Source organism: Dama dama, chromosome 2 (genome assembly GCF_033118175.1).
Source record: "Dama dama isolate Ldn47 chromosome 2, ASM3311817v1, whole genome shotgun sequence".
In the NCBI taxonomy this organism is placed as follows: Eukaryota; Metazoa; Chordata; class Mammalia; order Artiodactyla; family Cervidae; genus Dama; species Dama dama.
In genome coordinates, this window is record NC_083682.1 from 12,102,169 (window position 1) to 12,114,066 (window position 11,898).

An 11,898-nucleotide genomic window follows, 5' to 3' on the forward strand; every position below is an offset into this window, starting at 1 on the left:
CCTGCAGAGACTGAAGGCTGATTCCAGCACTTCATTGTGCAGATTTCATTCCCACTGTTTTCTTGAGAAAACAAAATTAGATGCTAACATTAAAACCAGTAGATTGTACATACATATTCAACCTTCTGATTCTCTTGAAAACATGGCTAACTGGCCTGCTTTCAAGCTTGGGTGAAGTGGAGGAAAGTCTGCTGCCAGGGGTCATGGTCCAGCATGGCCACCTAGTCCTACTATCATTTCTCTTGCCTCCTGGGGCCATGAGATTGTGAGGACTAGACTGCTAGCTCTCTTAAGATAAAGAGTACTTTTGTCTTGATCCACTTTGACTTTGAAGCCTTTAACCCAGAATCCAGCACAGTCCTTCTTTGTATGTTTGCTGGATGATATAAAATATCCTGTGGATGCATATGAGATTTCTTCCAATACTGAAAACCATGCAACTGAAGTACTGCTCTGCCCTAAATCTTTGATGCAGACTGGCATCACAGGTGCCCCTGATCTCTGCCATTAGACCCACTACCTCAGGCCAGTTGTATGTCCCTGCGGTGTCCCTGAACTCTTCATTTTGCCATTTGACAACTTATCCTCCTAGCAATCTCTTCTCCAACGAAGACAGCAATGCATATCTCATGAAGTGGCTAGGAAGATGACATGAAATCATGAATGTACACCATGGCCCCTAGTTACCATTTTCATGATGTTCTTAGCAGATTTTTCTTCAAGTAGGCAAAGTTCTTCATCTCCTTAGATGTCCATGAAGATCAGTTAGATTTTCCAGCCAAGCTTCAAGGGAGAGTTTACAGTTCAATTGTCTGTATTCTGAGAAGCTTCAAAGTCCACTTGCCAAGGACACTGATGAAAGTAAAGATTTTATCAAAAGCTGTGTGTTTTTATCAGATCTATTAGTGGCATAAAGGGGAAAACGAGGGTAGGTCAGAGCATATATAACTAGGGCTCCTGGTCACCACTACATGCTAATAACCCGAACTTCCCTGAGTATTTGGAGCCAGGAAAGAAGCATGAAGTGGCTTGTGCTCCTCGGGCTGGTGGCCTTCTCAGAGTGCATAGTCAAGTAAGTATGGGGACTGTAAGCTGTATCGTCTTCCTTTCTTGGATTTTTTATTTCATCTGATTATTCTTCCACCCATCAGGTTTAGATGGGAATGGAATATTTCCCTGACAGTCTTCAAGTTCAACCCTTACTTATTGATAAGTACCTTACTTTAGGAACTGTGGATCCCAAGGGTCTTGGTGTAGATTTGCATTGTTGCACAACTCTTGGAGTCCAGTCATGACCTATTGAAAATGCAACTCCTTACAACTGTTCAGTGCATAGTCTTTGCAGATATAGGTGTGGTCCTGTGGAATAGCACTTTTCTACATTTTATTCAACAAGTCCTCTTTGTTCTCTGTCTACTTAAGTGTGTATATGTCTATGTCTGATTCTCTGTATTACTATCACTTACCTCTCCATCTCTTTGGAGGTCTCTGTGAGTGTATTTCTCTCTGTGCTGTTTTCTTTTAATTTTTCATTCAACTCATCCTTCATTCTAGAGCCTCTGAATTATCCTTACTTGTTCCCTAACTCCTGGATTCTTCTTTCAACTCCCTCTACTCTTTCACCTTGGAGAAACATATACTCTTTGATATAAAGATTTATATCTGACGAGCAGTGTGACCACAGCCAACTCAGTAACCTCTTGCACTGAAAATTGCTCCCTTGTAAAAGAGCATAAGAGTCCCCCTTCTACCTCCTTCCTCGAGGTTCTATGAAAAGAATACAGTGAGATTGCAACAGCAATGCAAATGGCTGTCATTGGTGAGACTTCCTATTTATCAGGTACCTTATATCCATCACTTCACTTAGCCCCCAAAAATATTCGATTTGGAGGGTTTGTATTGTTACATTCCATCATTTTACCGAGGGGGAGACTGAGACACCACATGATCATATGGCTTGTCCCAGATTGCAGAACAGAACCTGTAATCAAACCTATGTCTTTGCCATGGTATATGCATAAAATTCTGATAATAATGTGCCTCATAAAAATGATTAGAAAATACACAGGGCCATTACAATGATGGTTTTACCTTAACACTGACAGCTAATCAGAGCTTCTTCTTTGTTTTGTTGGTCAAATTCTCGGTAAAGAATACCTCTAACGAGAGTACAGATCATGAGAAAAACCCGCAGTGAAAAAAATATGCTGAACAGTTTCCTGGAGGAACATGATTACAGACTGTACCAGACTTCTTCTCCTGGCTCAAATATAACTATTCACCCCCTGAGAAACATCAAGAATGTGAGTATTTTGGGAGGATGATGCTCCACAGCGCCCTGTGGTGCTCTAGCCTAGCACCGGGGGTCATCTGGAGGTGCCAGGTGGGATGTGGGGTTGAGGATCCTGCAGGAGGCAGAAACACTGGAAAACAGGGATCCCAGGCAGAGGAGAACACACACTCATCCTCAACTGTTGGTCTTTGTGACTGGGCCCGGCAATTAGCAGGTGGCAGATAAATATCCATTTCTGTGTCCAAGATGTGTCATTAGTTTGAGGGAGATTGTTCCTTCAGAAATAAGTGAGTCAGTCAGTTACAGATGAAGAGTGAAGCGTCACTGAGCAAATGGTAGAACCAACGACAAACAATTGTGAATCCCCAGGCAGAGGAAATCAATTTCCACAGAAGCAAGAATCACAACCATAAAAAGTCAATGAACCCGTATTCCGTGTAAAGCCATAAGTATCTAACACTGGTTACTGTTTTTAGATTAGAGAAAGGGCTTATTTTGTCTTCAAGAATGCTCATGCTGGTCTGAGAGATAGGCATATTAGTAAATACATTTCAAATGAAAGGGTCACCTGTGTGGTGTTGATTGGATGTGGTCTGACTTTAGAGGGAGTGGCTGAGGTTGATCAAGAAGGACCTCCTGGAGAAGGGGGTGCTAAGGCTGGGTTTGAAGACACTACAGGGTTTCTCAAATGAAGGCACCAGTACTTCCCTGGGTGTCTCTTGGTCCTGGAGGTCCAGTGGTTATGCCTCTGTGCTTCCAATGCAGGATGTACCACTTTAACACCTGGTCATAGAGTCAGTATCCTGCATACCATGTAGCACAGGAAAGATATATCAAATGCAGGCACCTCTGTGACCAAAGTCAGTGAACTGCACGGTGGTTAGAATGTGATCTCAAGAGATATGTGACATCCAGAGGTAGGCATGAGTGTGGGAATAGAGGGTAGCCAGCTCTGCACTAACCTAATCCCTCCTTTTCCCTGTAGATGATCTACGTGGGTAACATCACCATTGGAACACCCCCTCAGAAATTCCAGGTTCTCTTTGATACAGGCTCATCTAACTTGTGGGTGCCCTCTATGTTTTGCACCAGCCGATTCTGTTGTGAGTACAGACAACCTGTACCCGGACCATCTTTCCCTTGCCCTGCCACCCTGTTTTGCACCCTTGGCACCTGGTGACACTTATCTCTTGTGTCTGCAGCTTCACACGTTTTGTTCAGACATGGTGAGTCTTCCACCTACCAGGCTACCAATAAGACCTTCAGCATCAATTACGTTTCTGGAAGGATGAAGGGAATTGTTGCTCGTGACACCGTTCGGGTAATTGTGTAACAAATGCTAAGTCAGGACTGGCTATGGAGTGACCACTGCTTGCAAAACAGTAGCAGGATGATCTGGCAGGACCCTTCCTAGTCTAACTCCCATAGATATTGGCCAACATACCCATAGGGTCCTGTCCTTGGGGAGGCAGTGCCCGTGGTGACAGATGAGCACACAGATTAGCTAACCCAGAGAGTGGCTTGAGATGGGGACTTGAAGCTTCTCTGCCCATGAGCAGTTCAAGGTTCATTTTGCTGGGAGGGAGAAGAGGGGGAAAAAGCACCCAATTTATATTCTGATACACTGTTCTAGCCACTTTCAGGTGATAAGTGGTTTAGTCCTGCAACAATGCCACACAGCAGTTACTCTGATTAGCTCATGAGACATATGAGGAAACTGAGGTGCAGACTGCAAGGGCCTTGCTGAGGACACACATGTGGCAAACAGTGGAGCTCAGCTGGCTTTTCAGGACTGAAGTTGCTGTGGGGTGTTTGGGGACAGGATAAAACTGATCTGGAGACCCTCGGGGCATTCAAGGGCTTCAGGTACCCAGACTGGGAAACTGAAGTCCTGAGAAGTTAGGGGGCTGATAAATGTGTTCTCACACTAGGGGGCCTTTGAGAGTCCAACATAACTTATGGCTTGCTTCCCCCAAAGTACTTGAGTAGTTTCCCTCTCTCTCTTTCTCTGTCATACACACTCACACAAAGACACACATACCCCCAAAGTTGAATTCCCCAGGCAGTAATTTCATAGATCCCTGCAAGCAAGAATGTGTTTTCGGCTTCTGTCTTCCTGGACAGATGCAGAATCCACAGTACCTTACAGAGAATGCAGTCCATTCCTGCCGGTAGGTCACAGTGATGCCAAAGAGAAGGCTACCTTGCTCTCGGCTCATTTTGTCCACAAGGGGGCACCGATGGGTCCTGGCCTGACTCTTGGTTGCCCCACATGTACAGAAGCCACGATGCCAATTTGACTCACTCAGGTGGTGTTTTTCAGAGGGCCAGATGTTTTAAAATTCACAGCCTTTCTCAAATGGAACCCAAATTCCCCTCTCAGCTTGGTCTAACCGCCTGAGGTCCACCAAAGACACAGCCCAGCCTCAATTCTTCTCTGAGGATCTAATGGCAATGCACTCCATCCCAGTCCTATCCCCAATTCATGTATCTGTAAGTGGGATCACTCTTCTCTTCCACAGATTGGGGACCTTGTAAGTACTAACCAGCAATTTGGTCTAAGCATGGAGATTTCCAGGAATCAGAAAGTACCTTTTGATGGTGTCTTGGGCTTGGGCTACCCCAAATTTTCTTTCAGTGGAGTTATCCCCATCTTTGACAACCTGAAGAATCAAGGTGCCATTTCTGAGCCCGTCTTTGCCTTCTACTTGAGCAAGTAAGTCTGAGATGGACAATCCATTTCTCTAAATTAGCTGTAATTTGCTTTCAGTTGCATGAAAATTATGGAACAGGTGAGAAAGAAGTATTCTGAGAGATAATCTAATCCAAGATAACTATGGCCCCAGGCCCCTACCTGGCTTCACCACTGGCTTTTATAAATAATGTTTTATTGCAACACAACCCTGCTCCTGGCCTCAAGATCAGTAACTTGATCTAGGGGGATGAGTGAGAATGAAGACTAATGGAAGGCAATAAGAAAGAAGTTGAAGGAAAAGGCATTAGGATTAGCTAATTAATTTGATAAGGAACAAGAAAGATGGTGGGTAGCTTTCCTTCCTCATTAGAATTTTACTGGTAACCCAGGACCAGCTACCCAATTTTCAAGAGCCAGTGAAAACAAAAGTGTGGGACCCCTGTTCAAGAAATATTACGTATTTCAAGACAGGGAGAGCAGAGGTGGGATCACTTCTGAGTGTGGGGCATTTTGGACAGTGGAGGTCACAGGCCTTTGGAGCCAACTCTAAGTGACCTGATCCCACACACTTAGCACTCCCAGGTCTTGATTTTCCTGCAAAATGACAAAGCGGACAAGGGGAAAGCAAAAAATTCTTCAGCACTCTGTCCTCTGAGGGTGTCTGAGCACTCAGGTCAAAGGAGGTCCAGGACATCTTCAGAAGATATTGTGGGTGGAGCCCAGCCAGGTGACTCAGCTTCTACCCTCCTCTGTGCCACTCATTACCCAGTAACCAACCTCAGTCTGTTTGCTCCTAGCCTCGATTTCTGCATCTGTAGATAAGTACCTTATTAGAGCCTTGATGGTTGGAGAAGCAAAGCTCTCAGACAGCGCTGTTGTTACCAACTTCCAAGCATCCCCCCACTGTCTTCTCTCTACAGAGGCAATCCAGAAGGCAGTGTGGTGATGTTTGGTGGGGTGGATACATCCTACTACCGGGGAACACTCAACTGGGTACCATTGATCAAAGCAGGCAGATGGTGTGTCCGCATGAACCGGTAAGCCTCTCCCTCTGAGGGTCAGCCCAAAAAAAATGCTCCCACTACTGTACATGGACACAGGCAGACATACACAAATGGATTCTCAGACAAATAGCCACAGAGACATATATACCACCCACAATGACACAGACAGAATCACAGACACATGGAAACACACAAGCAGACACATATAAACATACACAGATACACATATAAACATGCAAAACTTGCATAGCTAGTCAGAGACACAGAAGTACACACAGAGATACATACAAACACACATACAAACAAACACACAAGCACATAGCTACACCAACAGCCCATGGGTTCATAATCCCCAGGCCTCCTGACCAGGGCTCTGCCCAAGGTCCTCACAGGGTCCAGAGAGGTCTGTGCAGCTGGGAGAGCACTGCACCCACTGCCCTGTGAGGTGGGGAGCACAGTCAGAGGACTCTACAGTGTGGTGAAAAGGATCAGGGAGGATTTCACCAGCCTGGACAGCATTATAAGATGACCAACTGTCCAGGGCTACCTGGGACCAAGCAAGTTCTCAGTACAGAATAAATGTCAGTTTAAAAACAGGGAAAATCTTCAGAAAATGGGGAAAACTGGTCTCCTTATGGAGAAGTTACCCAGCAGTGGAGAGAGGTTGGCTGCAGTCTTAAGACATTAAAGCAACAAATAAAAAAGACACTCCACATCACTGGGCATACAGTAGGGCAGGGACTATAACAGAAAATCATGAAGGTGGGATCCAGGAGTGACCTGAGAACAAGAGGCAATAACTGATAGTATTCTGTGTGATACCCTCAGACAAACACTGACCTGTCCTTTGGAGTTTCCATGGGCTAGTCATGTATTTCCTGGCCAGCGTCTCAGGGTCTGAGTCGGTTGTAGGAGCACTGATGGGAGACACCCTCTCACAGAGGAGCCCCTCTCTCCCACCACTATGAGAATCTACTGCCTTGTGAATCTCCATCTTCACTCTGTGTTCGACCATTATATGTTCCCCACGAGATACAGCTCTTTGGATGTTTCTCATTATTTTCATAGTCTTCATTCACTCATTGAACAGACAAATGTTGGGCATCCACTGTGTGCCAGGCACTTTAGGGAGGCAAGGAGAATAAAACTCGCCCTCACATCTAAGAAAGCAGATGCACAGAAATGACACACACACTTAGTGAATTGTGACTTTGGTACATGCTAGTTGTGGGGAAGGGTCTACAGAGACTGACCAGGACAGGAGACTGATAAACACCAGGGGAAAGTCTTCCTTGAAAACAGTACAATTAAGCTGGAATCTGGAAGATGAGTAGAAATTTGCTAGTCAAAGGGGAGTGGAGTCTTCTAGGAAGGAAGACCAGCTTGTGTTAAGGTACAAAAGATCCTGGTGTATTCAAGTACTGCATTCAAGGATGTCAAGGGAGGTGCCGTGTCGAGAGCAGATAAAGAGAGTCAGGGCAAGAGACAAAGGGCTCTTTAGGAGACAGTCGGGAACAGGGAAGCTCTGGGGAGACTCAGAGTGACCTCAATGACCGCTTTGTTCCACTGCCTCTCAGCATCTCCATGAACAGACACATTGTTGCTTGTAATGGCAGCTGTGAGGCCATTCTGGACACTGGGACATCACTGATCACTGGCCCAAGAAGACTGGTCGATAACATCCTGAGGTTCCTCGGTGCCAAGCCACGGGGTTCCGAGGTGAAAGGTCATGCCCCAGGGTCACTCCCAGTCTCCACACACAACAAGGATCTCCAGGGCCAACCTCTCTCCCTCTCTCTCTAACAGCACTACGTTTCATGTTCTGCGGTCAACACCCTGCCCTCTATTGACTTCACCATCAATGGCATCAACTACCCAGTGCCAGCTCAAGCCTACACCATCAAGGTGAGGGGACAATACTGAGGGTTGGTTCTCAAACTGGAGCTTGCAGGATCCCCTGGGCTGCTGCTGGGGGGAGGGCGCCCTCTGCAGGCCATGTCACACCATTGCAGATGCTTCTGAGCCTTGTGGCTGGGCCAGTGCCTCCCACAGAACCAATTACTTGAGAGTAAAGGGCCGTCTGGGACACTGATCATCCTGAAATAAATGTGGAGACACCACACCATGCTGGCATGGTGGGAGTCACAAGGCGAGGGGAACACTGAGGCCCTCAGTCCTCAGAGAGCTTCAGTTCAATCTGAACTCTTAGGTGCATGAACACGAAAGTCAGCACTTAGCAGTTCCTGAAATAGGCCATGTTACAAGGTGAATGGCTGGGGACAATCCCAGTGTGCTGTCCCATCATAAATTAACAGTCTCCCTTCCCTTCTCAAAGTTTTCCTTCTTTGGATGATAAATTACATGGTCACCCTAGATCTCGGCTGCTTCTTCCCCTTGCTCTGGCCAGGTCCCCCTTTGTGAATTGGGGTACCCGACCCCTCTGTGGGGATGTTGGATACTAAGGTGAATAAAGGGTGCACAGTGACTGCTCACCCCGGCACAGGGTGGAGACTTCATGTCAGCTCCCTGTGGGAGTACATAGCAGGCTGATGGGCTGAAGGAAGTCTTTGAGAAAGGGAGGGAATTTCAGGAATTCTAAAACCACAAACTCACGGAGCCATGTGGAGGGTTGCTTGGGTCTAGGCAACACTACACTGGATTCCATGCAAATGGCACCCCAAGGTGCTCTGCATTGGGGCACTGGGGACTTACTAGGGGTGATGAGGGCTACGGACTGACCAGTGGGAATCGGGAACCAGAGTACATTACCCAACCAAGCCTGGAGTGGCCAAAAAGGGTGAGTGTGGGCCGAAGGAGGCTTCCCAGAGTTCCTGAGTTAAGTCTTCAAGAACGTGTTGTGGGCACTGCTATATTTAAGTTGGATAACCAACAACGAGTTACTGTGTAGCACAGGCAAATCTGCTCAGCTATATGACAGCCTGGGTAGGAGAGGTATCTTTGGGACCAGGATACATAGACACATACAATTGAGTCCATTTACTGTCCACCTGAAACTCAGAATATTGTTAATCAACTATACTTCAATATAAAATAAAGTTTTTTAATACAGTTTGGATTGTGGGGATGCCAGAAGAGGACCTGCATTCTCTGTAGAGAAAACAATGAGCAGGAGTCAGGAGAAAAGAAACAGGGAGTGAGGAGAACCAAGGGACACTCTTGTTCTTTTCTCAAAATTGTATTGAAGTGTGCCTAATCTTCAGTGTCGCCTTAAGTTCTGCTGCACAGCAATGTGACTCAGTTATACACATAGAAATATACATTCTTTTTCTTCCAGTTTATCACTGGATATTGAATATAGTTCCTTACTCTCTACAGTAGGACTTTGTTGTTTATCATTCCACTGTTTCCTGAACTCCCAGTCCTCCACTCACCACACCCTTACTCATGGCAGCTGCATGTATGGGCCTCTTTTGGTTTTGGATGAACTCTCACATCCCTTGCTGCTCATAAAACCACTTGATTTTTATCGAAAGAGGGGAAATTAAATCAAGAATGGTGCTCGGTTTGGATATTGGGATGAGTCGCTGATAAGGGCTCAGCCTGACTGGTGTGTGTCTCTGACTCTCCCCAGGGTTCTGACGGCAACTGCTATATCACCTTTAAACCGATCCCAGTGACTACACCTAGAGAGACCTGGGTCCTGGGTGACGTCTTCCTGAGACTGTATTTCTCGGTCTTTGATCGAGGAAATGACAGGATTGGCCTGGCACAGGCAGTGTAAATGCTGGGAGTGATTCAGGAATCAGTAAGGCCACTCCTAACACACTCACTCACACTTAGGGCACTCCTGCCCAGGATGCTGATGAACTGTATTTGGTGGTCTGCACACCCTGTTCTCAGTAAAGAATAAAGGGTTTCACTTGTAATGGTGCTGAAACAAATGCGTGCCTCTGTTTGTGTCTGGGAGTGAAGGATCTAGAACCTAGTCTGAATCAAAATTGAGAGGAGCCCAACTCCAATTGGCTTCAAGGAAAAGGGGGACTCATTGAAATGATTCTGGGAATCCAGGACACAAGAATCAGAGCAAATACAAAGATCTCAGTGACTGGACACAAGAAATTAGAAGTCATCAGTTCTCTCTTTCTCATCCTTGGTCTTTCCCTTCCCTCTTCTTTGGGGGTCTTAGCCTGACAACTTTCTTCCTTAAGGCTTCTACACCTAGTGTGGGAGTCCAAGCTACCTGACCTAGGGTTTTATATACTCAAGGCATCACCTAGTAAGGAAAGAAGCTCGGAGCTATCAGAGTTCAATGGTATTCTCTGAATGACCCACCTCCGATCACCTGTAGAGCCCCAGATCAGCCATCCTGGCAGGGTCATGGGGTCCTATGATTGGCATTACATGGTCATTGGCCCTGACCCAGCAGCACACATGATTCTCAGTTTCCTCCAGAGCTACATGACTGAAGCTGGGGAGAGGCAGCCTGAAGGATAGCGACTGGGGGATGATCTAGGCCATGGAAGAGCTTGTGATGACCCACCAACTCCACCAACTCCTCATTCAGAGGAATTCTAAGGGGTAATGAAATAGACTCTTTTCATCCCATCTCAGATTATCTTATCACTGGGCTTCTCCTCCAGGGGAGTTTGGGTGAGGTAGTTCATGCAGAGCTGGTGCTCTCTTGTTCCCACACCCCAATCACCAGCTCTCTGCCACATATGCCTGCTCTGTCCTTTCCAGTCCTACTTGGTAAGTGATGGCCCCAGTGGATCCCTGAGCCATCCCCCTCCTTCAGGGCCCAGAATGCTCCTTCCTTGGACTCCAATGCTGCTGGGGAGAATGCAACTTATGTATCGGGGGACCCAGGGTACACAGAGCCTTCAGCCTTTCTGAGCTTCCTCCAGAGGTGCGACTACAAGCTCATTGCTTGGAGCTGCCAAGGTTAGGCACTTTTGCAGTGGAAGCATCCGTTCTTTCCACCTGGAGGCCCTCAGTAGATGCCTCAGCTGAGACAGGAGGGGTCAGAGGTTGATTTCCTTTCAGATTGATTGTCTTGATCTCCTTGTTGTATAAGGGACTCTCAAGAATCTTCTCAAGCACCACAGTTGAAAAGCTTAATTTTTTGGCATTCTCCCTTTTTTGGTCCAGATTGTACATCTGTACATGATTACTGGAAAAAATCTTATCTTTGACACTACAGACTTCTGTAGCAAAGTGAGTCTCTGGTTTTATTACACTGTTCAGGTTTTTCATAGCCGTGCTTCCTTCCAGGAGCAAATGTCTTTTAATTTTGTGGCTGCAGTAAAGGTCCATAGTGATTTTGGAGCCCAAGAAAATAAAATCTGCCACTGTTTCCACTTTTCTCTCATCTATATGCCATGAATTGTGGGACTGGATGCTATGAATGTTGAGTATTATTTTGTGAATATTTTTTTGACTGTTCAGTTTTAATCCACATTTTGCATCTCCTCTCCTCATCAAGAGGCTCTTTAGCTTTTCTTTGCTTTATGCCATTAGGGAGGTGTCATCTTCAAATCTGTGGCTGTTGAATAATTCTCCCAGCAATCTTGATTCCAGCTTGGGATTCATCCAGTTCAGCATATTGAATGATGTATCCTACATATAAGTTCAATAACCAGAGTGACAATGTATACCATTTCATGCTCCTTTCCAGATCTTAAATCTTTCAGTTGCTCCATGTCTGATACTAACTGCCACTTTTTGACCTACACACAGACTTTCAGGAGACAGATAAAGTGATCCTATACTTCAGTTTCCTTAAGAATTTTCCACAGTTTGTTGTGGTCCACACAATGAAAGGCTTTAGCATAGTCAGTGAAGCAAACGGAAATGTTTTTCTGGGATTCCCTTGCTTTCTCTATGATTCAATGGATGTTGGCAATTTGATCTCTTGTTCCTCAAACCAGTTTGTACATCTGGAAGTT

At 45.9% G+C, this 11,898-nt stretch overlaps 1 protein-coding gene across 1 annotated transcript; it reads left to right on the forward strand.

The window, feature by feature from the left end:
• Positions 1-971: 971 nt before the first annotated feature.
• LOC133072798 (pregnancy-associated glycoprotein 1-like) lies at positions 972-9,734 on the forward strand. The gene is made up of 9 exons (XM_061166341.1): positions 972-1,072; positions 2,153-2,303; positions 3,279-3,396; positions 3,496-3,614; positions 4,816-5,009; positions 5,909-6,025; positions 7,570-7,711; positions 7,799-7,897; positions 9,585-9,734. Exons 1-9 carry the CDS (start codon positions 972-974, stop codon positions 9,732-9,734), a joined length of 1,191 nt encoding a protein of 396 aa, XP_061022324.1.
• The last annotated feature ends 2,164 nt before the right edge of the window (positions 9,735-11,898 follow it).